The sequence below is a fragment of the Chionomys nivalis genome, chromosome 11 (assembly GCF_950005125.1).
Source record: "Chionomys nivalis chromosome 11, mChiNiv1.1, whole genome shotgun sequence".
Taxonomy (NCBI): domain Eukaryota; kingdom Metazoa; phylum Chordata; class Mammalia; order Rodentia; family Cricetidae; genus Chionomys; species Chionomys nivalis.
Genome location: NC_080096.1, coordinates 670,819 through 693,944, shown reverse-complemented (window position 1 = coordinate 693,944; position 23,126 = coordinate 670,819). Strand labels below are relative to the sequence as shown.

The following is a 23,126-nucleotide window of genomic DNA, read 5'->3' as shown; positions in this document are numbered from 1 at the left end:
TTTTTTTTTTTTTTTTGGTTTTTCGAGACAGGGTTTCTCTGTGGTTTTGGAGCCTGTCCTGGAACTAGCTCTTGTAGACCAGGCTGGTCTCGAACTCAGAGAGATCCGCCTGCCTCTGCCTCCCGAGTGCTGGGATTAAAGGCGTGCGCCACCACCGCCCGGCTTCTAAGGTGGGTTTAAAGAGGGGTCTGAGAGCAAGCCTGTGGCTGACCTGAGCCTCAGGCATCTGAACCCTGTGCTCTGGACTTTAGGAGTACTCTACGGCTGTGGACATGTGGTCAGTGGGCTGCATCTTTGGAGAGCTGCTGACACAGAAGCCTCTGTTCCCTGGGAAGTCAGACATCGACCAGATCAACAAGGTTTTCAAGGTGAGTGTTAGGGATGGCCTGTCTTTCTAGAGAACGTCTTGCAGTTTGTATGCAGAACTGGGATCAGGATTGGGACCCCGGCCACGCTGGTCTTTTGGTGGCCTCTCTGATAAGAAGTGACTTGTCGGCACCACGAAGGGCATGTCTAATTCGGACATCCCTGTTTTTCAGGACCTGGGAACTCCCAGTGAGAAAATCTGGCCAGGCTATAATGACCTCCCAGCAGTCAAGAAGATGACCTTCAGCGAGTATCCCTATAACAACCTCCGCAAGCGATTTGGGGCTTTGTTATCAGATCAGGGCTTTGATCTCATGAACAAGTAAGTCTGAGGGTGGCATAGTTGGCAGCCACCGGGCTCCAGGCTGATTTCTCTTGCGGAAATGCCATGGGGCCTGGATGCCCCCAGAATACCAGGTTGTAGGAGACACTGAGGCCCAGTGGGTCTCATCTTCCTTCTCAACCCCACAAGTTTCCACCAAGAGGCTTGGCTCTGTCTGTGGTGGCCGTGTGTGCCCTGATCTCCTATGTCGTTCTCTTCAGGTTCCTGACCTACTACCCTGGGAGGAGGATCAGTGCAGAAGACGGCCTGAAACACGAGTATTTCCGAGAGACCCCCCTCCCCATTGACCCGTCCATGTTCCCCACATGGCCCGCCAAGAGTGAGCAGCAGAGGGTGAAGAGAGGCACCAGTCCACGGCCCCCTGAGGGCGGCCTGGGCTACAGCCAGCTGGGTGATGACGACCTGAAGGAGACGGGCTTCCACCTCACCACCACCAACCAGGGAGCTTCAGCAGCTGGCCCTGGCTTCAGTCTCAAGTTCTGAGGTCAGATTGACTGACCTTGGCCAGCTAGATTGGTGACAGGCAGACCTGAATCAGGGCAACTTTTTTTTTTTTTTTATGTTGTTTGTTTTGGGGTGGGCTGAAAATTTGTAGAATTAAATCACATTTTTCCTTCTGGAAAGGAAAGAGTTTTCAGAGTTGTCTAACTTGCCTCGTGAAAAAGGGTGAGCATCTGGAGGTGTCAGAGTAGATGGCCCACCCCTCCGCGTAGTAAGGCCGGGTCTGGAGCTGAGCTGGAGTTGTCTGCTTGTCAGTCTGGGAGGCTGGTGGCTTGTGTGCGATGCATGAGGCGGCCTGCAACTCGCTGGAGTAACTAAGCCAGACCCATCCACCACAATCTTTGGCTCTCAGAACCAGGTGTGGGACAACTTTAGCCACAGTGGGTTTTTATACATGAGGTGTTAGATGTTTTAAGTAGTAAACTATTCTTCTTGGAGGAAGCTTTTGTATGTCTTCTTTTTCCCCATCATGCTGGCTCCCAGCTGGGCCCTAAGTGCTTGGGGCCCCTACCTCTGTCCACACCGATCCTCAGCCTCTCCACACTGAAGCCTCACCTAGGGCCGACCCACATCCCTCTCACACACCCTAGGGGATGCTGCTGACCCCTGGGTTTCATTTTACCCCACTGCTCCAGGGGCCAGGTTGGCAGAGCAGAAATAAGTGAGTACTGACCCCAGCACTCCCACATCCAGATGGCAGAGACTGGCCTTCCCTCTTCCCATGAAACAGCACAGAGACATCAGAGAGAAAGTGCTTTATCTGCTGGCTGTTAGCAGGCTCAGCTCCTCAGTCGCACGCGCCAGGAGTAGGTGGTGAGCACACGCTGGTGCCGGCGCACCACACACGTGTAGGTGCCTTCGTTGACTGCGTTGGCAATGATACTCAGCTGTGCCTCGCCCAGGGCCAGGTAGCCGGGGTAGGAGAACTCCAGGGGCTCCTGGTCCTTGTACCAGCTGCAGGGGGAGGTTCCTGCATCCCTACTCATGCCGAGGGCCCCAGGATATACCCACCGGGGCACCCCAGGCAGCCCCAAGCCCCTCTGGACATGCCTGCCCAGTGCTGTTTACTCACTATACTTTGCCCTTCTTGCGTAGGAGCTTCTGCCCGCAGTGGAAGGTCATGTTCCTGCCCTCTTTGACCAATCTCGTTTTCATTCTGGTGGGTGGTGTGGTGGTGGCGACAGTGGGGAATGGGAATTCTGCTCAGAGAATGGTGAAATGCCACGTCAGTGCTTAACCCCATCAAACCAGGCTCAGGAGAACTCCCACCCAACCCCATCTGAGCCTCCCTCACCGTAGCAGAAGTCACAGCTTCTGGGGCAGAGCCTCTTCATGAGCCTCTGATGGGTATCGCAGAATCCCTTTCGTGCCCAGGATGTACACCCAAAGAGCCGGTCCAGGCAGCCTAACAGGAGAGCAAGGCAGCATGGCTCAGAGCTTGCCTAGAGCCCTCCCATCCATCTGACACCCACCAGCCCCAAGGCACCCACCATAGAGTCGGTGTAATCCCCACAGCTCATCCTGGGACAGTGCCTTCCAGCCCCTCAAGGTGGCGTTTATGTGCATGAGTGCCTGCTCTTGCTGTGAGTGCATCAGTCCCAGCGCATGGCCAATCTCGTGCGCCGCCACATGCACCAGGTCTGTGAGCCATACGCCTGTGGGCCCCATGATTAGTGCTTGGGAACCCTCAGCCCTTCCGCTCCCAGTCTTGCTCTTGGAGGCCCAGCGCTGATGGGGAAGCCCAGCTGCAAGTCACCCTTAGCCCACAGCCAAGGAAGATAAGTTTGTTCCCGGTCTAGGCTGTGAGCTTGGCCCTCAGGAATGCAGCTCCAGCTCCCTCTCCAGCGGCTTGGGGGAGGGGATGGAGGGGTGCGGGGAGGAGTCGGGCCTGTGAGAACCAGAATTCCTCTCAAAATATTCAGCCCCAGGAAATCCTTCCTACCCCAAAGCCCTCTGTAGCCTACATAGTGGAGAGAATGGGGCCCCCAGGAAGAGGCCAGACCAAGGAGTTGGATCACCTTTCTTCCAGCTGTAGCGCGTGGGGCCCAAGACCCAGTACTCGCTGTCATCAAAGTGGATGCCCCCGTGGGGTGGGAAGAAAGCGTGGGCCAGTTCACCTGTGGGGCCATCAAAGCAGTGGTGCAGGGCAGAGACCAAGCAGTCGGTGTGGTTGACCGGGTAGAAACCTAGGAAGACAGGGCTGCGGTCACACCTGTGGGGGCCGGGGGTGGGGCGGGAGCGCTTCAGTCACCCACCCACCTATCTGGAGGTCGCTGGGATGCTCGGGGGCCACTTCACGGAAGCGGAACGGGGAAACTTCACTCCACATGCGAAAGGCGGCAGCCAGGCCCTTCCTGGTCTCCTCCGGGTTTAAAAGGTTCCGGGGAAAGGAGAGAATCCTGGGGGCGGGGTATTGAGAGTTAGTGTCGGAGGCAGTGTCTGCGGTATGGCCTGACCACCCGCCCGCCTTCCCGGGTGACACCTGTAGGTGAGGTTGAAGTGGTTCCAGCGCAGCCTGGCCGGTGTTAGCGTGTACCGGCGTCTTCGGGGTACCGGTATGGTCAACGAGCTGGGGACCTGGACAGTGGAGACCCCTGAAGGGTCTGGTGCGTCTACATTTCTCTTCACGGGGGGGAAAAAAGTGGATTTGAGGAGGCAGGAGAAAGAGTCTGTGGTTCCCAAAATAGTTGCTGAGAGCTGGCTTGTTAGGCAATGGAGTGGGGGAAATTGCGAATGAACCCTCGGGGTTTTTCGCTTTCCCACACTTAATGAGTTGCTTTTACTCCCCACCCTGGTGCAGGAAGCTTTGAGAGTGGAGAGTTCAAGGCCAGCCTAGTCTACGGAACGAGTTCCAGGATAGCCAAGGCTACACAGAGAAACCCTGTCTCCAAAAGAAAAAAGGGGGGGGGGGGGAGTTCAGAGCTACACGAGGCAGGCTTGGTGGCGCATGCCTTTAATCTCTGGAGGTGGAGGTGGTCTACAGAGGCCAGCCTGGCCTACAGAGCGAGTTCCACAAGTAAATCTACACAGAGAAACCCTGTCTCAAAATAAATAGCCAGTGAGAGTGAGCAGAGCTAGAGACGGACGCTGCCTCCCACCAGCGACCCCTGGACACACTAATTGAGAATGCCTGGAACTAATGACTCACACGCAGGCCCACACGCCCCCTTACAGATGGGCCCACTGATTGACAGACCCTCAGATGCGAACCAGCTCACCGCTGCACTCCAGGCGGTCTCTGCCGGCGCCCGTGGCCACTCCAGCAACACCAGCGCGGAGAGAAAGCACAACCCGCTCAGGACAGCCCCGAACCAGCGGCCCTGTTGTACAGCACCCGATACCCCCAGATGGACGCAGGCTGGGCAGCCCATGGCAGACTTGCTGTTGGGATCAGGGCCACAAGGGGCAGCGCGACGCAGGGACTTGGGCCGCAGAGTTGGGGCGGAGTGGGAGGGGGGTTGGCGAGGAGCGGCTCGAGTTACAGCCCTCGTGGGGCGAGGACCCGGCGCTGGCCTGTGAAGTGAACCAGCTGGCCCGTCCGGAACGATCCTCATCTCTTAGGGGGTTCCGGGAACCAGGTCTTAGGGTCGGTGACAGTGGCCTGAACGCCCGCCCAAATGATGGGGGATGTCTATCAGAACGGGAGAAATGGCTAGAAACAAGTAAGGCGCCAGAGCTCAGATTTGGGGAAGGGGCATCAATTGCTCCCCATGCCCACCTGGTTGGGGCTGAATGACTTTTTGGCTTTTCCCCCTCACAATGAGTCCGCGAGGGAAATCTCGGTTTTGGTTCCCGCAGTGACTGAGTGGAACCAGGACACAGAGAGGGGAGTGCAGAGGCAGGGGACGTGGCAGTGAGAATACAGTGGTTGAGCGCGGCAGACGGGAGAGACTGCAGTAGAGAAGGGGCCTCAGGAAAGACAGGGCGTAGGAGGTCTGGGGGGGGGGGGTCCTTACGACATCTGGGAAAGGATCTACTTGGAGCAGAAGGTGCTCTCGTTGGACCAGAACGGGAGGTCTGGGGAGAGTGCCAGGACCCGGAATTTCTGCTCAGGCTTAGAGGGGAGGGGGTTACAGAAACAAAATCAGGCACTGAGTGTGGTGGCCTGGTAGGGTTCTGGCTTGGGGGCGGGGGGAGAAGGTTAGGAGCGATGGTCTGAGCCCTGAAGGGTAGACCTGGCAGCCGGTGGCTGTATTGGGTGTGTGCCCAATGAGCGTGGCATGGTAACTCAAGTGATGCCAGGCCCAGCTAAGATCCCCAGGGCGGAGCAGACTGGGTGGGTGAGACACGGAGAGCAGGGGGTAAGAGCCCGGCTGAGGAAGGAGGGGCTCCCAGCCAGACGCCTTGTCCCTCCCAGTCTTCCATGCCGGCTTTGGACCCTGGGTGACAGCAACAAATGTACTGGCCAGCAGAGTCAGCGCCAAGCTGCCCGGAATAGCTGTGCTGGAAGTTCTTGAAAAGCATTAGCCATCTGCCCTCCTTTCATTACTAAGTATTTGTTCCAACAAATGGACCCTTTCTTGCGTCTTCCCTCTGCCCCTGCTCAACTGCCAAGAGCCTGGCGGCCTCCTACCCTCTCCTGAGCCAGGACCCTCTGAAAGGGGAGACTGCTTTGGCCAAAATCCAAATAGTCTAAGTTCCGCCCCCCCGGGGGGGGGACGGGGGAAGGGACGGGCACAGGGGCAGAGGCAGGTACGGTGGGCCCCCATGGGGGCGAAAATAGGGCCACCCTAAGCCTTTTGGAGCACCGAGTGGGTTCCGGGACCCTCTTGTGTCAAACCACAGCCAGATCACTGTAAGTGGCCTGTACGACAACCAGTGAGTGTTCCTGACCTACAGGCAGCCTGAGGCTTCGTGCGGTGTATGTGTTTTGGGGGTGGGGAGAGTTTGCTGGGAATGGTGAGGATCGCTGGGGCCTGCCCAGCATCACTAGGCAAGGAGCAGGCAGCAAAGTCCGAGAATCTTTTTATAAAATACACGTGTTTTATTGAAGGGTCTGGGATCGGCCACGGTGTGCTGAATGCGCTCACACGAAGATCTGAATGCGGTCGCGGATGGGCTGGCGGCAGATGGGGCAGGCGGTGAGCGCGGCGCCACAGGGCGCGCATGCCCCGTGGCCGCACTGGAACACTAGGCGGATGTGGCTGTCGATGCAGATGGGGCAGGTGATGCGCTCCTCCATCTGCCGGTAGCGGCTCTGGAGCTCCTCCACCAGCTGCCGAGGAGGACCGGGTACCTGAATGGTGTTTACCACCTCTGAGCCATCTGTGGGGTGAGGTGAGTGGGCGTCAGCCACAGCAGGTGTGAAGATTGGGTTCGGGCGAGGAGGGCGTGCGCCAAGCCCCTCCCACACACCTGAGCGCAGCTTCTTGCTGATGGCCACCTGGCACCTGATGCACTTCTTCATCCTCCGAGCGCACTCTGCCAGCAGGGGCAGCGTACCGTTAGTGGGGCCAGACGAGGCGGCCAGGCCACCCTGGGCCTCCACAACCTGCACTCACCCTCACACACGGTGCGATGCTGACACGGCGAGAACAGAACCAGCAGTGCCAGCTCCGAGCACACCAAGCACTCGGCAGCTTCTGGCCCTGCCGTGCCAGACACATGCAGGTTCGTCACGGTGTTAGGGGTGCTCAGCACGTGCCGGGGGCCCGGGGGCACACCCCCACCGCCACCTGCCTGTCGCTCCCTGCAGTTGGAGGAGGGGGCTTGAAAGGACCCGGTGGCCTTAGCAGTGCCCCCCCTCCACACCCCCATTTTGGGCTCACCGGAAGCGCTGGGCACAGCCCTGCAAAGCCTTGAGCACTCGGCCTTCCGTGGCCAGGTCCAGTGGGCTCCTGCCACGGTGGTTTGCGTAGCTCACGTCAGCACCCTCCAGTGCCAAGAAGCAGGCCACTGCTGCGCCTACGGTCAACTCTGTGCTGCCTGGGAGGCCTGAGGCCTGTAGCTGAGCGGCAGAACGTACAGATAAGTGCGGACACCCACGCGGACTTGAGGAAAGCCTCTGCTGGCCCCAGGCTGACCCAGAAATCTGAACAATGGGGCACGCACACACCCCTTCTGGGCTAAGGCTTCTGGTTCTAGGAAGAGGGGAGAAGACAGCCCCCAAAAGGTACCCTTCGCTAGGTAGGTGTAGAAACTCTGAGACCTTTCATCCTCTCGTCCCAACCAGACCCCAACCCTTTTCCAATTGGCCTAGATTACAGATCCTGAAACTGAAGTCCTCCAAACTGCCCCACTGTCCAGAAATCCTGGTTCCCTAGAGCACAGTAGGAAGTGGAAAATCACCCAGGCCCTCCTTCCCAGCCCCTCACCCTCGACAGCAGCTGCAAGGGCCCTGGGTCCCCCCCAGCCCTGTCAGACACCAAGGGCAACAGCTGGTGCCGCTGCAGGGCGACGTGCAGGGCTGTGTCTCCCTCCTCATCCTCAGTGTTGACGCTGCAGCCAGCATCCACCAGCAGCGGAACCAGCCCCACGTGGGCCTGCTGCACAGCCAGATGCAGCGGAGACTGAAGCTTCCGGTTGCGCACGTTCACATCGCAACGGCCCTGGGGAAAGGGGGTGAGGCACGGGCTCAGTTTCCAGACCCTACCGGGTCTGGCTCCTGGCCTGTGGGTGGCCCAGGGTCCCCTGCACCCACCTCTCGGATTAGGACCTGGGCCACCTCACGGTGGTCATTGAGAGCTGCCAGGTGCAGTGCGGTGAAGCCATCCTCCTTCTTGGCATCCACCAGCTGCCGTGCCCGTGCCAGAATCTTTCTGACTGCCCTGTAGGAACAAGGAGGTCGGTCCGTCCAAGGTCTTCTGCTGACCCGAGTGCCCTCAGTAGGGACAGCCTGGCAGTAGTAATATGACCAAACACCACACTCACAGCACATGGCCCTTGAGGGACGCATGGTGCAGCAATGTAAAGCCCTGGCTATTGGTAGCAGTGACATCGATACCAGGCACCTCGGTGAGGACTTCAACAATGCTGCTGGCACCGGCACCTGCAGAGATGGCAGAATGCAGGGGCGTGTCCGCGTGGGCATCCTGAAACAGACGGTGCTGGTCACACAAAGGTGCCTTTGTCCAAGGTCAAGTTGCTTCCTTGACCTAGGGCTGGTTAGCGGCAGAGTGTCCAGGGACTCTCACTCACCGGCAAGTTGACATCACAACCACGCTCACACAAGGTCTTTACCACCTCTAGGAAGCCCCTCTGCACAGCCACATGCAGGGCTGTGCTGCGTGTGCCATTTCGAGCATCAACCCCACATCCTGCACTCAGGAGCACTCTTGTGGCCTCAGGCTGGTTCCTACGGGAAGAAATGGGAGGATTTGAGGTCACCCTGTTACGCACACTGGCTCTAAGGTTTATTCCCAAGAGGACCCACCCACCAGCCTGCCCAGGCCTCACCCCAGAGCTGCGTAGTGGAGCGCAGTGTTGCCCTCATCGTCCAGGAGGTCCACACTTGCCCTTGCCTGCAGCAGCAGCTGCACCAGCTCTACCTGGCCCAGGTAAGCAGCCACCTGTAGGGCGGTCCTGCCCTGGTTCTTGGTGTCCACCTGTGCGGAGAGCCAACACATGAATTCTAGGCCCTGTCCGCGCTGGCTCTCCGAAGGGTGGGGCGGAAGCTTGCCTGCTCCGGGTGCCTTCGCAGTAGATCCAGAGCCCGGGCTACATTTCCCAGTGCAGCCTCTACTACCAGCCTCCCTGGATGCTCTGGGTCACTCTTCTGGGTCCGGAGCTTGTCCAGGGCCACACTCAGTGAGCCTGGGGGCAGGGTTGAGGTAAGTGCCGGCCAGGGGCTGCCCTTCCTCCCACCGGCCACTGAGGCTGATGCCGCACTTCTGTTCTCTCTGGCACGCTCAGCCACGTCCAAGTTGGTGTCTTCCTCGGGCCGGTAGGCCACTAGGCAGGAGGGGCTAAAGGTCCACCGTTGACCGCCGACTGCCACACGCAAGTTTCCGTCTCCAAACACCTTCAGCACTTTCCCCACGCGGCCCAGGGCCTGGGGAGAGGTGGGGTCACAACAGGTTGGAAGTAGAGCAGACAGCAGCTGGGGGTGGGGACAGATGTGGTTGACAGCAGACGGTAAGACTCACGGGAGCCATGTCATCCGTCCATTCGCCATGTCCAGCCTGGAGTCGCTTCACAGTGTCAAGGTCATCGATGACCCGGACCACATCACCCACCCAGAAGCTGTTGTGCTAGATGACAGAGAAGCAGGTAAGGGGAGTCCCCCAGCTACTTCTCTCAGGATCATGCACGAGGGCTCCTCCTGCTCCGGAGGGCAAGAAGATCTAACCTTGACCCCAATTCCTGCCTCAAGTACAACCAAATGGCTTGACTGGTCAAGGGCCTCAAGTGACCAAATCAGCCCTGGGTGGCCAGCCTGAGCCACAGGGCAGTGGGGTAGCAGCAGACCAGACCAAAGCCAGCTCTAGAGATCTGTGAAGGCCTAGACCTGTTTCCAGGGCACCTACCCACTGGTCAGACCCAGGAAAAATGTTGAAGATGGAGCTGGGTGAGACCCCAGGGTGTCAGCACAGGGCCAGGAGGGAGAGTAGGGCCTGTTATGGGGAGGGGGGGGTCCTGCAGGGAATCTATGCCTACGACCTATGCACTTGTGTGCAGAGCGAAAGCCTGAACGTGGCCTGTCCTGAAGAATCCTCCTCTGCCCCACTCTGTCCCTGCTTGGACAGCCCCACCTATCTGGCACACATCCCATCCCAGAGTCCAGTTTTCCAAACAGCTCTTACAGAATCTGCCCAAGCTGGTCTCCTGTGGCACACCTCCACCTCTAGCCTACAACAGTACCTTCCTTTTGTTCTCAGGACAGAGCCCCTGGCCCACAGGCTGTAGTCTAAAATGTTGTCAGTACTTCATTCTTCTGTGTGCTTCACACTGGATTCCCTTCCTGGCCTCACCTCCACCCACCAGGCTCTCCCCCTTCCCACAGGTTGCAGTCTTTAACGGGAAAGCTGGTGCCCTCGTCCTGCCTTAGCATTCCCAAGACTGAACCGGCACATGGAAGGAATTAGAGAAGCAGTAAGTGGGGCTCAGCCCAGCCCCCTAGGCACCTTGGTGAGAGCCCCAGGGTGGAAGGTCCAGCGGGTCTCGTGGTTGAACTGCACGCGCACGTCCCCACGGTCTGTGATGCGGTGCACGGTGCCCATCTGTCCGATAAACTGTGGCGGGTCACGGAGGCTATGGCTGGGTCAGGCTGGACTCTCGGGGCAGGAAGAGGGATGGGGTCCAAAGGACTCGGGGAGGAGGGACATGGGGACTCAGCAGAAGAGACGGCTCACCTCCGCCATCCTAGGGTTCCAGCCACCGTGGCCTTCTTGCATGTCCCTTAGGACGTCTGTGTCCAGCAGACACTTGACCTTGTCCCCACGCTGGAAGGGCTGGCCATCGACACTCACCCTGCGCTGAAGCTCTGCTGGTTTGCCTGGGGGAGGGTGGCAGGCTAGGTCTCAGGAAGCAACCTGCTCTCACCCGTCAGGACAGGCCAGAGTAATATGGGTACAGCCAGGGCAGGAGGGCAGCTGGTGTCATGGCCCCAGCCCCATACCGAGCTTCGGGAGGTGCTCCTTGTAGTAAAAGCCGCCGGCCGCCTCCCCAACACACTTGAGGTCCACCTTGCCCTTGTGGCCCACGCGGTACACGTTGGTGGTTCCATCTGCCCACGTCACGCTGGCCACACTTCGGCCTGTCTCCACATCCCAGCCACGGATGTCCACCACGCGGCCTGTCTTCCCTTCCCCACCTGGGAAGACAGGATGCACACCAGTAGGCAAAAGTGCCTCAAGGCTGAGCCATCCCCAGTCTCTCCTCCCTGTCTTTCTCCAGACAACACTCACCATCTTGGGAGCCCCATTCCCAGTCAGGGCCTCGGACCACTTTTGCTCCCTGAAAGATGCCCCTCAGTGGGATTCGAGGGAGTCCCTGTCGGGGACTCAGTGAGACCCTGCAAGAGAATGAATCCTGAGCCATGCAGAGTGATATGACTGACGGCCAGTTCTTGCACTGGCCACCCTGTCCCTCTATCCTAAAGGGTCTGTAGAACAGGTATTCTGGATCCAGGCCAAACTGCTGTCCTCGAATGGCCTTCCCCAGTCGGCCTCCACACTTTGGGAAAGGGAACAAGCTATTCGGTGTCTCTAGGTTCAGACGCCTTCACCAGTACCAGGCAGGGACTCTTGGAGCAGTCTATGTGATCAGTCCATGTCTGCTGCTTTTAAGGCAGCAGGGGCAGGGCCCAGCCCAGAGGAACGAAAACACTTATCTGGTCACCAGCACAGACAGCAGCCGCCCTGACCTAATGCTGGCCAGAAGAGGGAACCTCCACTACACTCCTCTCCACACAGAGGAAAGATCAAGAGATCAGAGAATAAAGGATGGGACCCGAGTGCCTTCCCAAGTCTTCCATCCTTATCTCTCTGTCTTGGGCCAGGGCCACTCCCGGCTGTGCCCATGGGCGGGCACCCAGGGTGAGCTGCCACTGCAAGCCTCCTTGCCAGGCCTGGCTCCACCAGGGGATGCTGTATGTTTCAACAGCCACTGCTATTTATGTGGGTAACATAGAGGCCACCTTCAGTGCTCCAGGCTGCAGCTGCACTGGAGTCTGCCTGCCTGGCTTCAAGAGCGAGGTATCGGGAAGCCCCATCCACAGCATCCACTTCACCACGTGCCTGGAGAAAGCCCCCAGTGAGGAATGGAGGTGTGTGATTCTCAGAGCTGGAGAATCACTTGACCCTAGCTATTCTCCCAGGAAACTGCAGGGTGAGCTCGCTAGGTATTTTTTGGAAGTAACTCCGGCCAGAGGTCAGGGCCTGGCTCAATGTCAAAAGCACCACTCAGAAGGCCTCAGGGAGGTGGGCTGTGGCCTAGGGGACTCACGGGCGTGAGTGGGATGTCTCGTAGCGCTCGAAGGCGTGGGTGAGGTCGTGTTTGTTGTGCATGTAGCACTGCGTACAAAGGTCATAGTCAAAGCAGACGCGGCACTTCCAACGCATGCCGCGAAGCCCGTGTTTCTTGCAGCAGTCACAGATGATGTTGGGGTGACGGATACCTAGATGCAGGGTGGGGTATGTGAGGACCTGCTGGGTCTCCAGACACCCGGCCAGCCCCACCCACAGCCGGGCATCACCACACACCGATCTGGGCGTTGTCGTATAGCAGCAGGTCGTGGGCACCTTGGTAGCCGGCTCGATAGTTGGTACGTGTGCCCTGGTCCCACTGGACAACAACTGTACGGTCGGGGGTGGAGGGGCTGCCATGGCGGCCAAGCTCCACCACGGTGCCCACACCGCCCTCACCGCCGTCCTGCTGGCCCCACTTCCAGTCTGTTCCGCGTACCACACGCATGCCCACCTGCACACCTGCGTGGGGGTCCAGGTCCATGGTGAGTGCAGCTGTTCAGAAACCTGTAATAGAGAGCACGCTCAGTCTGTGTCAAAATATCATACGCCAGGCTGATCACAGGACACGTGTTGAGACGGCCACCTGGGGGAGAAGGGTGGATCAGGAATAGAGAAAGAGCCGGGCGATGGTGGTGCACGCCTTTAATCCCAGCACTCGGGAGGCAGAGGCAGGCGGATCTCTGAGTTCGAGACCAACCTGGTCTACAGAGCTAGTTCCAGGACAGGCTCCAAAGCCACAGAGAAACCCTGTCTCGAAAAACCAAAAGAACAAAGAAGAAAGGGCAAGAGGGGGCAGACTGGGAAAGCCAGAAAGTCAGCAGGAAATGTAGGAACACCCACCACTGTGACTCTATAGGAGTCACCACTGCCTGAAAGGAAGGAGCAGAAGTTTGGGAACATTGTAAGTGGACAGGCACAAAGGGTCAGAGACTGAACCTGGCACCGTGGCCACAGCTAGTGGATCTGTTCCCAAAAGTCTCTGCGTGATGCTCCATCAGTGTAAGTAACTTTAAAGCTAGAGGTGAACAGGTGTACACTTTAACACCAGCACTCAGGAGGCAGAGGCAGACGGATCTCTGTGAGTTAAGACCAGCCTGGTCTACACAGTGGGAACCTGTCTACAAAGATAAAATTAACTACCAGGCATGGTGGCACACGCCTTTAATTCCAGAAGCAAAGGCAGTGAATCCCTATGAGTTTCAAGGCCAGCCCAGCCTACACAGCAAATTCCAGGACAGTCAGGGCTACACAGAGAAACCCTGTCTCAAAAATTGCTTAATTAATTAAAAATAAAACTAATAGCCGGGCGGTGGTGGTGCACGCCTTTAATCCCAGCACTCGGGAGGCAGAGGCAGGCGGATCTCTGTGAGTTCGAGACCAGCCTGGTCTACAAAGGGAGTTCCAGGACAGGCTCCAAAGCTACAGAGAAACCCTGTCTCGAAAAAACCAAAAAAAAAAAAAAAAACTAATAAACCAGACGGTGGTGGCACACAACTTTAATCCCAGTACTTGGGAGGCAGATTCAGGCGGATCTCGGTGAGTTCGAGGACCAGCCTGGTTCAAAGCAAGTCCCAGGACAGAGAAACCCTGTATCAAAAAATCAAAATAAATATGCAGGAGAAATGGCTCAGAGGCTGGGAACGCTGGTTGCAGTTTCAGAGGTCCTGAGTTCAAATCCCAGCAACCACACGGTGGCTCACAACCGTCTAAAATAAGATCTGGTGCCCTCTTCTGGCCTGAAGGCATACATGCAGGCAGAACACTGTACACATAAGTAAATCTTTAAAAAAAGAAGCAAAGACTATTCTTCTGTGCAGCTCAGTGATATGTGGGACTTAAAGAACTGTTGATTCAACAAGATACCATGAAGCAACTGGACAGATAACCACGTGAAAGAAAATGCTCGCAGTGTTCACAATCCACAGAGAACTACCTCAAGTGTATATGAAAATGTGAGACAAGCTGGGAATGGGCAAGACAAGATCCTGGGCTCAAAGAATAGGGCAGTAAAGTCACATAACATCTCAGGGACCATCTCTGGTCCAGTGGTGGTGGCGCACGCCTTTAATCCCAGCACTCGGGGGCAGAGGCAAGTGAATCTCTGTGAGTTCGAGGCCAGCCTGGTCTACAAGAGCTAGTTCCAGGACAGTCTGGTCTACATAAGCAAGTTCTAGGACATGCTTAAGCCACACAGAGAAGCCCTGTCTAGAAAAACAAAAAAACAACAAAAAGCAAAAAAGAAAGAAAGAGAAAATAATAAATAGGATGAGAAATGACAGCATCATAGTGCAGGCGTCCTCGTCATTTCTCATCCTATTTAAGCACAGGCCCTGAAGCAGGGGACTGCTTAGAATGAACACCAGCAGTCCTGGTCCAGGACACATGCTCAAGCTACACCTGGTTGGGTGCAGCTGAAGACTATTACAGCATCCGGTCAACTACAGCTGGGGTTCAATGGCCCTGCTCAGTCATGAGACAAAGGTCAGATTGTTAAGTGAACAACAAGAGGAAGACAGCACACACCAGCCCTCTGCCTGGGCCCTTCTCCAGGATTCCTGTCTTTCCCCAGAATGACAGCCTCTGGCCTGTGCAGCTCAAGAAGCATTCTCCACTCCCCACCACGAAGCCACAGATGAGCAGTAAGGAAGACCAGTACCCCTGCCTGGCCACATACACCAGCTGAAGGCTAGGTATCTGATGGTAGTGGCCTGCACACCACAGGCTGTTCCAGAGCCAAGCACAGGAAAAATTCCAACATCACTCAGAACCCATGTTGTGCACGGGGAAATACCACACACAGACTCTGGGTCCACATCTCACCGTATTCTCAGGAGCACGAGTCTCCCGGCCAGCACAGCCTTGTGCAGATTTTTTTTTTTTTTTTTTTTTTTTTTGGTTTTTCGAGACAGGGTTTCTTTGTGGTTTTGGAGCCTGTCCTGGAACTAGCTCATGTAGACCAGGCTAGTCTCGAACTCACAGAGATCCGCCTGCCTCTGCCTCCCAAGTGCTGGGATTAAAGGCGTGTGCCACCACTGCCCAGCCCTTGTGCAGATTTTTAAAGATTCTATTATTTTATGTGTATGAGTGTTTTGCTGCATTTATCTACACCACATGGGTGCAGTGCCAGGAGAGGCCAAAAGAGGGCGTGAGAGCCCTTGTGACTGGAGTTACAGTGACTGAGAGACATCATATGAATTCTAGGGATTGAGTCTGGGGGTCTTCTGAAAGGGCAGGCAGCATTCCTAATCACTGTGTCAGCTCCAGGTCTCTTCTGCAATTCTTATGCCTGCACACAGGCCCAGGACTGCAAGGATCACAGCAAAAGCAAACAGGCAGTCACCTGATCAGAGACTATGAAGAGCCTTCCCACACAGCTGGGCTCTGTGCTTCAGGGGACCCCCCTCATCCTTCCAGGGACCTTGTCTGTCTTCTCTTTAGCTCACTCCTCTCCATGGACTCCAGAGTGCCTAAGATGTGGCAAGAGGGCCTGATGCCAGGGTAAATCCTTCCTTCTTCTTTCTACAGGAGGGACAACCCACAAAGAGACCTCTTGGTGAGAATGTTCAAAACTGGTGCTAGTGAGCCCCAGACTAGTGGGGGGAATCTGTGGTCAGCTAGCCATGGCAGCTGGCTCTGCTCCTCTATGGTCTGTATAGCTCACCTCCTACAGTCTCATGAGTCTGACACAAGGGGACCCAGAGCCCCCCTCAATTCTACACAACTCCCTTTGATCAGGCACTTTAGTCCCAAAGTCTTGGGGGGCAGCCACCAAGTCCTTTCACTGCCACATGGTTAGTCTGACTAACCACATCTAGCTAGACCCAGCCTTGCCAGAATCAGCAATGACTGAATAGCTAGGATGGGTGAGACACAAAAAAGTAGGGAGAGTAGGGAGCGCTGTGTTTGGCTCCTGTAATGACTACAAATTCTGTGGTTTTGATGGCCCAAATGGTTCAGGTCCCTTACCCCAAATACTGCATACTCATTGCAAGCCAGACACCAACTGGTTCATTGGTTAACTCAGCTCCACTGCCCCTCACAGCTGGGAAGACATTGAGAAAACTGCATTCCCATTCCAACAAGAACACAGCTGTTTAGCCAGAGCAAGGCTTGCTATAAGAGAACCTTACACTCTCAACAAAAGTAGGCAGAAAGATTCAACTGGTAGCTTTGATAGTGTGGGAAACCCTGACAGCCATCCCCTGGACCTGGCCAGCACTGCAATAAAAGGGTAGAAAAGTAAAGCCAGGCATGGAGGTGCACGCTTGTAATTCTTGCATTTGGGAGGCTGGGACAATAGGTTCTCAAACACCAATCTGCTCAGGGCAACATAGCAAGACCTTATCTCAAAAGAGCGTGGGAAGAAGGAAAAAGGGAGGAAGAGAAGTGAGAGAGGAAGGAGGAGGACCCTGTGGTCACTCTAGAACTGTGAGGCAGGCCTCTGTTTCTGAAACTGGCCTTCAGCCACAGCTTCTCTACAGGATAATGGCGGGACTTGATCCTGGACTTTTTACAGACGTGGAGTAGGGTGGGCTTCAAACATGCCAACAAGCATAGCCCCTGTGTGGCCCTGCCTTCAGGAGAACGGGCAGAGGTCATAGAGCTCAGGTGGAGGCTGCCCAACAAGGCCCAAGAGCATCAGGGCCGGGCCTCAACCAATGACTCCACATGGAGTAGCAGGAATGCTACCAGGCGCTCCCGACAACGGTAGGTGGTCTGCAGTGACCAACATCTACATCACCATCGTGCTTGGCTAAGCAAAGCTCTCCTTGTCCCTGGCCAGTGAACTTCCAGTCTCAAGAGCAGGCCAGCAAAGTCAGAACACAACCAGATAGAACAGAGCAAGGGCTTTCTGCCCAGAACCACTACCTCAATGCCTAAGACTGCCCTGCAGGCACAAAACTGTGGGCCATAGACAAGAGTCAAAACACGACTACTTTCACAGGCTTTCCACTAACACTGGGCCATGTGAACACTAAGAGTGCCCAATACTGGTGGCACGTGCAAATTGGAAGCCTATGTTCACCCCCCCCCACCCCCACAACCTGTACCCTGGAGGTCTTACGGTCTCTGCTTTGGAGGCTGCACTCTCCCCTCATCTTTCAAGGTATTATCTGACTGTGGTCTCCTTACCTGAGCTGGGTCTCTGGGAATGCCCCCGCCATAAACATAGTTACTGTACAACCAGACAGGAGACAGGTTTCCTGGGCCTCAAAAACAGCTGGATATAGCATTCTATGAAACTGTTAGAAGACCCAGTGGCTTTCTCTCCCCTCTCCCTCCAGGCCTCCCTGCCTGGTCTCTACATTATCAGCAACCTACCATTCTCATCCCGTTCCTTAGCCTGTCAGACCGCTATCAGAACAGAAAAGGTCACCAGGAGTACCTGGAGGGGTGGGTGCTGACACAGAACAGAATAAGATGACAGAGACAAGATCTAGACAGACTGTAGGAAGGTTTCTACTTTGGACTCGGCTCTTGTTTGCATCCATCTAGGAGGCCTCCCTCTTTGGATGTCACAGGACCCTGACCACAGTGAAGGGGCCCTGTTTACTTCACGATTAACAGAGAGTGGCAGGGACGAGTCAACTTCAGAGTCCAATTTTCCGACGCAGGTCTCATCCCTTGAGCTTACCAGGCAATTGACCAAGTAAGGCCCAGGGCAGAGTCAAGAGGGAAGCTGGCCTCTAGCATCCTGGGTGCAGCACCAGGCCAGAGATGATGAATCTACTGTTCCAAGCCTCTGGACAAGCCCACGAAGAGGCTGCACGCCTGAACAGTACCTTATGCTCACGCTAGCCATTCTGCAAACCTCAGGAGAGTCTACGCCCAGGGTCCCTGGAGAGAGAAGCTCCTGAAGAAAGGCAGGACTGGAGGCCTGTCTTGAAGAGGAACAGCCCCCTCCTCTGGGATCCATGCATCCTCCAGGGAACTTACTCCCGCTGCCCCTTTCTTGACCTTTGACCTTCCCTTGCAGTGATAGCTAATCCTGGTGTCAACTTGAGGACCCCTGGAAGTCACTGAAACCCAAGCAGGGTCCCTGGAGAGAGAAGCTCCTGAAGAAAGGCAGGACTGGAGGCCTGTCTTGAAGAGGAACAGCCCCCTCCTCTGGGATCCATGCATCCTCCAGGGAACTTACTCCCGCTGCCCCTTTCTTGACCTTTGACCTTCCCTTGCAGTGATAGCTAATCCTGGTGTCAACTTGAGGACCCCTGGAAGTCACTGAAACCCAAGCAGCTGGGCACACCTATGAGGGATTCTCTTAGTTAAATCGTTCGAAGTGGGAAGACCCATTTTTAATCTGGATCTTTTGAGCCGGGATGATCGCCTTTACACAGCCATGCCTTCTGCTTTTGCTCTTGCCTCCCTGCCCTTGATGTCAATTCACTGGTATCAGAGCCCACTTCTTCATGATTTCAACATATACTGAACACCAACTGAGACATCCTGCCTCATGGAGGGAAGAACTACTGGATTCCTGGACCTTCTGTTAGGAGAAAATCATTGCTGGACAGCTAGAGCACAGCCTGTAAGCTACTATCCATCCGTCTGTCTGTCTGTCTGTCTCTATCTATCCATCTATCCATCCATCCATCTACACACACACATACACACACACACACACATATATATATTCCTCTTGAGACTGATACCCCTACCACAACCCCTCAACAACTACCATAAGACAGTGCTTTCCCACTGAGGAGGAATCCTCTGCCTCAATTCTTTCATCTTCCTGCCCTGACTGACCAGGCTCGTGACAGGGGACAGTACCGTGTACCATATCTGTCCTGAAAGCTCCCAAAGAGTGCAGGAGCCCTGCAGGAACCTCGACCTTGTGTGTGTGGAGAGGACCTAGGGTCTGAAAGCCTTATCTGTAGCTCCACTTAGTACAGCCCCAGAACAGTCGAAGAGCTGCAACCACTGAAGTCCAGGCATGCAAACACCCTTTTCTTTTAAATACACATTAAATATCACCAAACTCTGATAGACATCATTCTTCAGGATGCTGAAAACCCCAATGTGTTACGGGTACCACCATCTCAGTAGGAAATTTATCTAGAGTTAACTGACTGTTGCCTTTGCCCAAAATACTGGGCTTTGCCATCAGACATACCCATGTCCCTGGCAAGTATCTAAACACCCCTAGAGCTGTTGCGATACATATTTACAATTACAGTGGGGAGTGTCAGAGCATGAGGGCTTGGTTAACAAACATGCTTCCGCAGAACCAGAACTCACCTTAGAACACACAGAAGCCTCTGGTCAGCATCCCAGGCATTTAGTTGCTACTTCCTGGGCCACAAATTTTCTCAGCCACCATAACTTCCTGTGGAAAACTAGCAGCCATTGCCAACATGGAACACAGCAAACCGAGCAGGTAGGCAGGGAACCAGGCTGGGGAAAGATCATTTTAAAGGCAGATTTACACACGGTATTTACTACCCTGCCCAGACAGCGGTCACTGGGGCTGCTGTTGCTACTAATGTTCCTTTTTTTTTTTTTTGGTTTTTTCGAGACAGGGTTTCTCTGTGGTTTTGGAGCCTGTCCTGGAACTAGCTCTTGTAGACCAGGCTGGTCTCGAACTCACAGAGATCCGCCTGCCTCTGCCTCCCAAGTGCTGGGATTAAAGGCGTGCGCCACCACCGCCCGGCTAATGTTCCATCTTTTAAGAAACACACTTTTCAGACAATGCATCCTCTTGTAAGAAGGGCCTGCTTGTTTGTCCCAGCCGCCCGGATAGCTTAGCCCCAAAATAACCATATAGAAATTGTGTTAATTAAAACACTGCTTGGCCCATTAGTTCTTGCCTCTTATTGGCTAACTCTCACATCTTGATTTAACCCATTTCTGTTAATCTGTGTATTGCCACATAGCAATGGCATACCCAGAAAGACTCAGCATGTCTGACCCTGGCGGCTCTAGGGCGGCTCTCTCACTCTGCTTTCTTTTTCTCAGAATTTAGTTCTGTCTTCTCCACCTACTTAAGCTTCACCCTATCAACTAGGCCCAAGGCAGTTTTTTTTTATTCATTATCCTATAAAAGCAACACACAAACAGAAAAAACTCCTACACCAGTATCCCTGGCTCGCCTGGAACTCACTATGTAGTCCAGGCTGGCCTGGAATCCATTTCAAGTGCTGGAATTAAAATCATGTATGTCCTGACAGAATTGAACATCCCTCAGTAGGTCAGAAGTATCAGGACCGTGGGGCGGGGGACGCTGTTCCCTTATCGTGTGAATATTTTATTGGAAAGCCCCACACAGCCATAAAAAAAATTAAATCATGGGGCTCGAGAAATGGCTCAGCGGTTACTTCCAGCACCCACATGGCAGCTCACAACTGTCTGTAACTCCAGTTCCAAGGGATCTGACACCTTCACACCAATGCACATAAAATAAAGATAATGAAATCATAAAAAAATTAAATTGTGTTTATTGTGAAAGTTAGCAAATTGCCTTTATTCAAATTAAGTTACATGACATAGAGACCAGTCAGGGTTCAAGCCTATCTCCCTATGCCTCTGGTGGTGCCTGGGACACTGCTGGATTGAAAAAAGTGTGCAAAAACTGGTGCAACAGAGGCTCCCACTGGGTACAGTTGGACATCCTAGGCGCCAGTAGGAGGAAACAAAGACTGTCAGCCTAAGACATAGAGACCAGGAAACCGCATCTGCCCTGCGTCCAGACATCTGCTTGAGGACATCCATTACGGTTCAGGGGTATCATGGCTGCGAAACTCCAGGTACACTGCAGCTTGGGGTTCACCACGCTGCCTAGGGCTGACCTTGGGTGGGGGAATGACATTCAGATACTTGTTGCATCAGAAGCAACAGGCCAGAGATGAATGTGAAGATAGGAAGCCTACTATGAGGAGCCAACCTTGCTCTGTCCCCAAGCCTGCTGGCTCATCAGGAGCCTTCCTGTCACCTCTGCTTTTCTCATTGGTTCTGAACCCAGAGGAGGCAGGAAGGACGATTCCTCACTGCCCAGTCCACTCAAGTACATTTAGACACAAACACAAGCGTTGACATAACATCAGATGGGCATCCACAAGGAGAACGAACCAAACCCAAACTGTCAGACCACCGTCATCAGGAGCTCACCTGTCTGGAGGTCCAGTGTCCCCCACCCGCCTTGAGAATCGGGCAGGAGCCCTGATGCTTGGAGATTTAGGACTGGCCTCCTCCGGGTTGACCTTCCGTGAGAGCCCCCGGAGATCCAACCCTGTGGCCAGGGGTGCGCACAGTTAACACCCGAGAACGGAAAAGGCCGCCGCTCGCCTTAAAAAAGGCTCCCAGGGGTTCGGCGGCTGGGACCCGCTGCATCACCCCCACGCACCGAGAACGCGCACCGGGCACGAGCTGTGTCCAGGGGCGAAGAATCCAAAGCCTGCTGCAAGCAAAGGCCAAGGACGCCCGCCCAAGCCACAGCCCGGTCAAGCCGATCGGACCCTCTCGGCCCCGTGCCACCCACCCCGGACGCTGGGAGGACGCCCGACCCGGCCCCCCCACTTGCCCTGAGTTTCCGTGCCCGTCGGCCATGGAACACTGGGCCCGGAGCAGCGCAGAGGCTGACAGCCGATCCTCGGCTCGCCACCGAGGCGGCAGCTGCACCGCGCCGTCCTCCGCCCCTCAAGAGCACCTGGCGGGGCTGCCTCTCCCGCGCCAGCCCACCCGGCCGCCCCACCACAGTCCCCGACTACGGTCCCCGGCCGCCGCACAGGCTGTCGGGAGCTGTAGTTTGCGGCTCCCGGACTGGGGGCGGGGCAGACGGCTCCCAGGAGGCCCCGCGCGTGACGCAGACTGCCTCGGGCTGGGAGGCGGGGCAGACGGCTCCCCGAAGACCCCTCCGCGTGGCACTGACGGCCGGGGCGTCTATGGCCGGTGGGAGTTATGCTTGGCTAAAGAAGAAATTGGAAAAGCCCGCGTCCCTGCAAATGGGGAGAGAACGGGGTCGGCGGGAGTGAGCACCGAGGAGGCCAGACGGGCTAAGTCGCGCCCGGAAGTGCGTCTGGGCGGAGACCTAGTGACCCTGGTCTGCGCAGTACGTTTCCCAGGACGCTTTCCGTTGCCTTGGAGACAGAGCTTTAGCGTGACCAGCCAAGAGAGTAGGTCTCAGTCTCCATTTACTGACAGGCAGCACCCAATTACAGGAAGAATCATAAACTGATACCACCCAGGGACAGGCTAGCATCAAAGGGGAACTATCTGATATCCCAAATATCCCAACCGTTAGGTGAGACTAAGATCACCTTGAGCCCAGCACGCACCTATGCACCTATTCCCTTACGCCAAGACACCCCTAGACAAATGTCAGTCAATCAGGGTCTTGAACCATGAACATCCCCTCACCTCTACCCTGCCCAGATTGGGCACTCTCCGTTCATATGACTGCACTGGACACACAGAGGGTCCAAGCGCGAGCTCTTTGCTTTTGCATACGGACTTGGACTCCTTGGCGGTCTTTGGGGGACACTGCTATCTAGGCATAAAATCAGCCACTTTCTAGTTCGTTTATGTGGATGGTTGGTTGGTAGGTTAGTTGGTTTTCGAGATGGGTCTCACTAAATAGCCCTGGCTGGCCTGAAATTCATGTGTAGCCCAGGCTAACCTGCCTCCTCTGCTTCTTTAGCGCTAGGATTAAAGGTAAGCCTAACCCAACTGGTTTTATGCAGTGCCAGGTGAAATAGCATTGAGAAGGAAAGAGACAGGGAATGAAGAACTTAAGACAATGCAAGGCCTTTGTTTTAGTGGGAAAGCCTGCTGAGGGAGGTCTGTGGGAGAATTAAGAGCCCTCCATCTATTTGCAAGCCGGAGTAATTATAGGAAAGAAAAAGAAGGGACAAAAAAGGTGTAGTCTTTTTAAATTAAACACTGCAGCAGCCATCCCAGTTAACCTTCAGCTCTGTTCAAATCTTCCTCCTCCTCTCTGTGCACCCACACATCCTGAACCTGAGATCCCCTGCCAAAGCAGGTCCCCTGGCAATTAGGAGTGTAGCCCAGAA

The 23,126-nt window shown here is 55.3% G+C and overlaps 3 protein-coding genes across 17 annotated transcripts in view; 1 reads left to right on the top strand and 2 right to left on the bottom strand.

Moving 5' to 3' along the window:
• Positions 1-1,647, top strand: part of LOC130883655 (cyclin-dependent kinase 11B) — a 28,787-nt gene extending 27,140 nt beyond the window's left edge. For all 5 annotated transcript variants that reach the window (XM_057784301.1, XM_057784304.1, XM_057784302.1 and 2 more), the window contains 3 exons: positions 252-368; positions 540-688; positions 910-1,647. In XM_057784301.1, coding sequence (XP_057640284.1) covers positions 252-368; positions 540-688; positions 910-1,192 — 549 coding nt within the window. In that variant the 3' untranslated portion in view covers positions 1,193-1,647. The remainder of the gene's footprint in view (positions 1-251; positions 369-539; positions 689-909) is intronic.
• Positions 1,648-1,961: 314 nt separating this feature from the next.
• On the bottom strand, positions 1,962-4,676 carry Mmp23b (matrix metallopeptidase 23B). Of its 2 annotated transcripts, XM_057784918.1 has the most exons (8): positions 4,429-4,676; positions 3,693-3,832; positions 3,470-3,609; positions 3,229-3,396; positions 2,701-2,865; positions 2,505-2,615; positions 2,283-2,409; positions 1,962-2,164 (listed from the first exon to the last, which is right to left on the bottom strand). In XM_057784918.1, exons 1-8 carry the CDS (start codon positions 4,579-4,581, stop codon positions 1,990-1,992), a joined length of 1,179 nt encoding a protein of 392 aa, XP_057640901.1. In that variant the 5' UTR covers positions 4,582-4,676; the 3' UTR covers positions 1,962-1,989. The 2 variants fall into 2 exon arrangements, with proteins under 2 accessions (XP_057640901.1, XP_057640902.1); XM_057784919.1 differs by lacking the exon at positions 2,701-2,865.
• Positions 4,677-6,182: 1,506 nt separating this feature from the next.
• Positions 6,183-21,347, bottom strand: Mib2 (MIB E3 ubiquitin protein ligase 2). 10 transcript variants are annotated; one of them, XM_057784220.1, is made up of 20 exons: positions 21,226-21,347; positions 19,360-19,515; positions 12,352-12,621; positions 12,095-12,266; positions 11,056-11,162; positions 10,767-10,961; positions 10,501-10,643; positions 10,273-10,380; positions 9,295-9,399; positions 9,038-9,200; positions 8,829-8,962; positions 8,606-8,754; positions 8,348-8,504; positions 8,081-8,241; positions 7,851-7,977; positions 7,525-7,758; positions 6,979-7,157; positions 6,712-6,899; positions 6,566-6,631; positions 6,183-6,475 (listed from the first exon to the last, which is right to left on the bottom strand). In XM_057784220.1, the coding sequence occupies exons 3-20, from the start codon at positions 12,596-12,598 to the stop codon at positions 6,237-6,239; spliced, it is 2,874 nt and encodes a 957-aa protein (XP_057640203.1). In that variant the 5' UTR covers positions 12,599-12,621; positions 19,360-19,515; positions 21,226-21,347; the 3' UTR covers positions 6,183-6,236. The 10 variants fall into 10 exon arrangements, 9 of the variants coding, with proteins under 9 accessions (XP_057640203.1, XP_057640204.1, XP_057640208.1 ...); XM_057784221.1 differs by having other exon boundaries at positions 10,273-10,368; XM_057784225.1 differs by having other exon boundaries at positions 8,829-9,200; positions 12,352-12,444; positions 12,569-12,621.
• Positions 21,348-23,126: the final 1,779 nt, after the last annotated feature.

What these genes read in the sequence shown, in the direction of transcription:
- Mib2 (XM_057784216.1), bottom strand. Translation starts at nt 12,598, where the DNA reads ATGGACCTGGACCCCCACGCAGGTGTGCAGGTGGGCATGCGTGTGGTA. An exon ending in CCCAGGTCCTAATCCGAGAG is followed by an intron (nt 7,759 to 7,850) that starts GTGGGTGCAGGG and finishes CCCTTTCCCCAG; the next exon opens with GGCCGTTGCGATGTGAACGT. An exon ending in CAGCAAGAAGCTGCGCTCAG is followed by an intron (nt 6,476 to 6,565) that starts GTGTGTGGGAGG and finishes CTCACCCCACAG; the next exon opens with ATGGCTCAGAGGTGGTAAAC.
- Mmp23b (XM_057784918.1), bottom strand. Translation starts at nt 4,581, where the DNA reads ATGGGCTGCCCAGCCTGCGTCCATCTGGGGGTATCGGGTGCTGTACAA. An exon ending in CACTTCAACCTCACCTACAG is followed by an intron (nt 3,610 to 3,692) that starts GTGTCACCCGGG and finishes CCCCGCCCCCAG; the next exon opens with GATTCTCTCCTTTCCCCGGA. An exon ending in GGGATTACACCGACTCTATG is followed by an intron (nt 2,616 to 2,700) that starts GTGGGTGCCTTG and finishes CTCTCCTGTTAG; the next exon opens with GCTGCCTGGACCGGCTCTTT.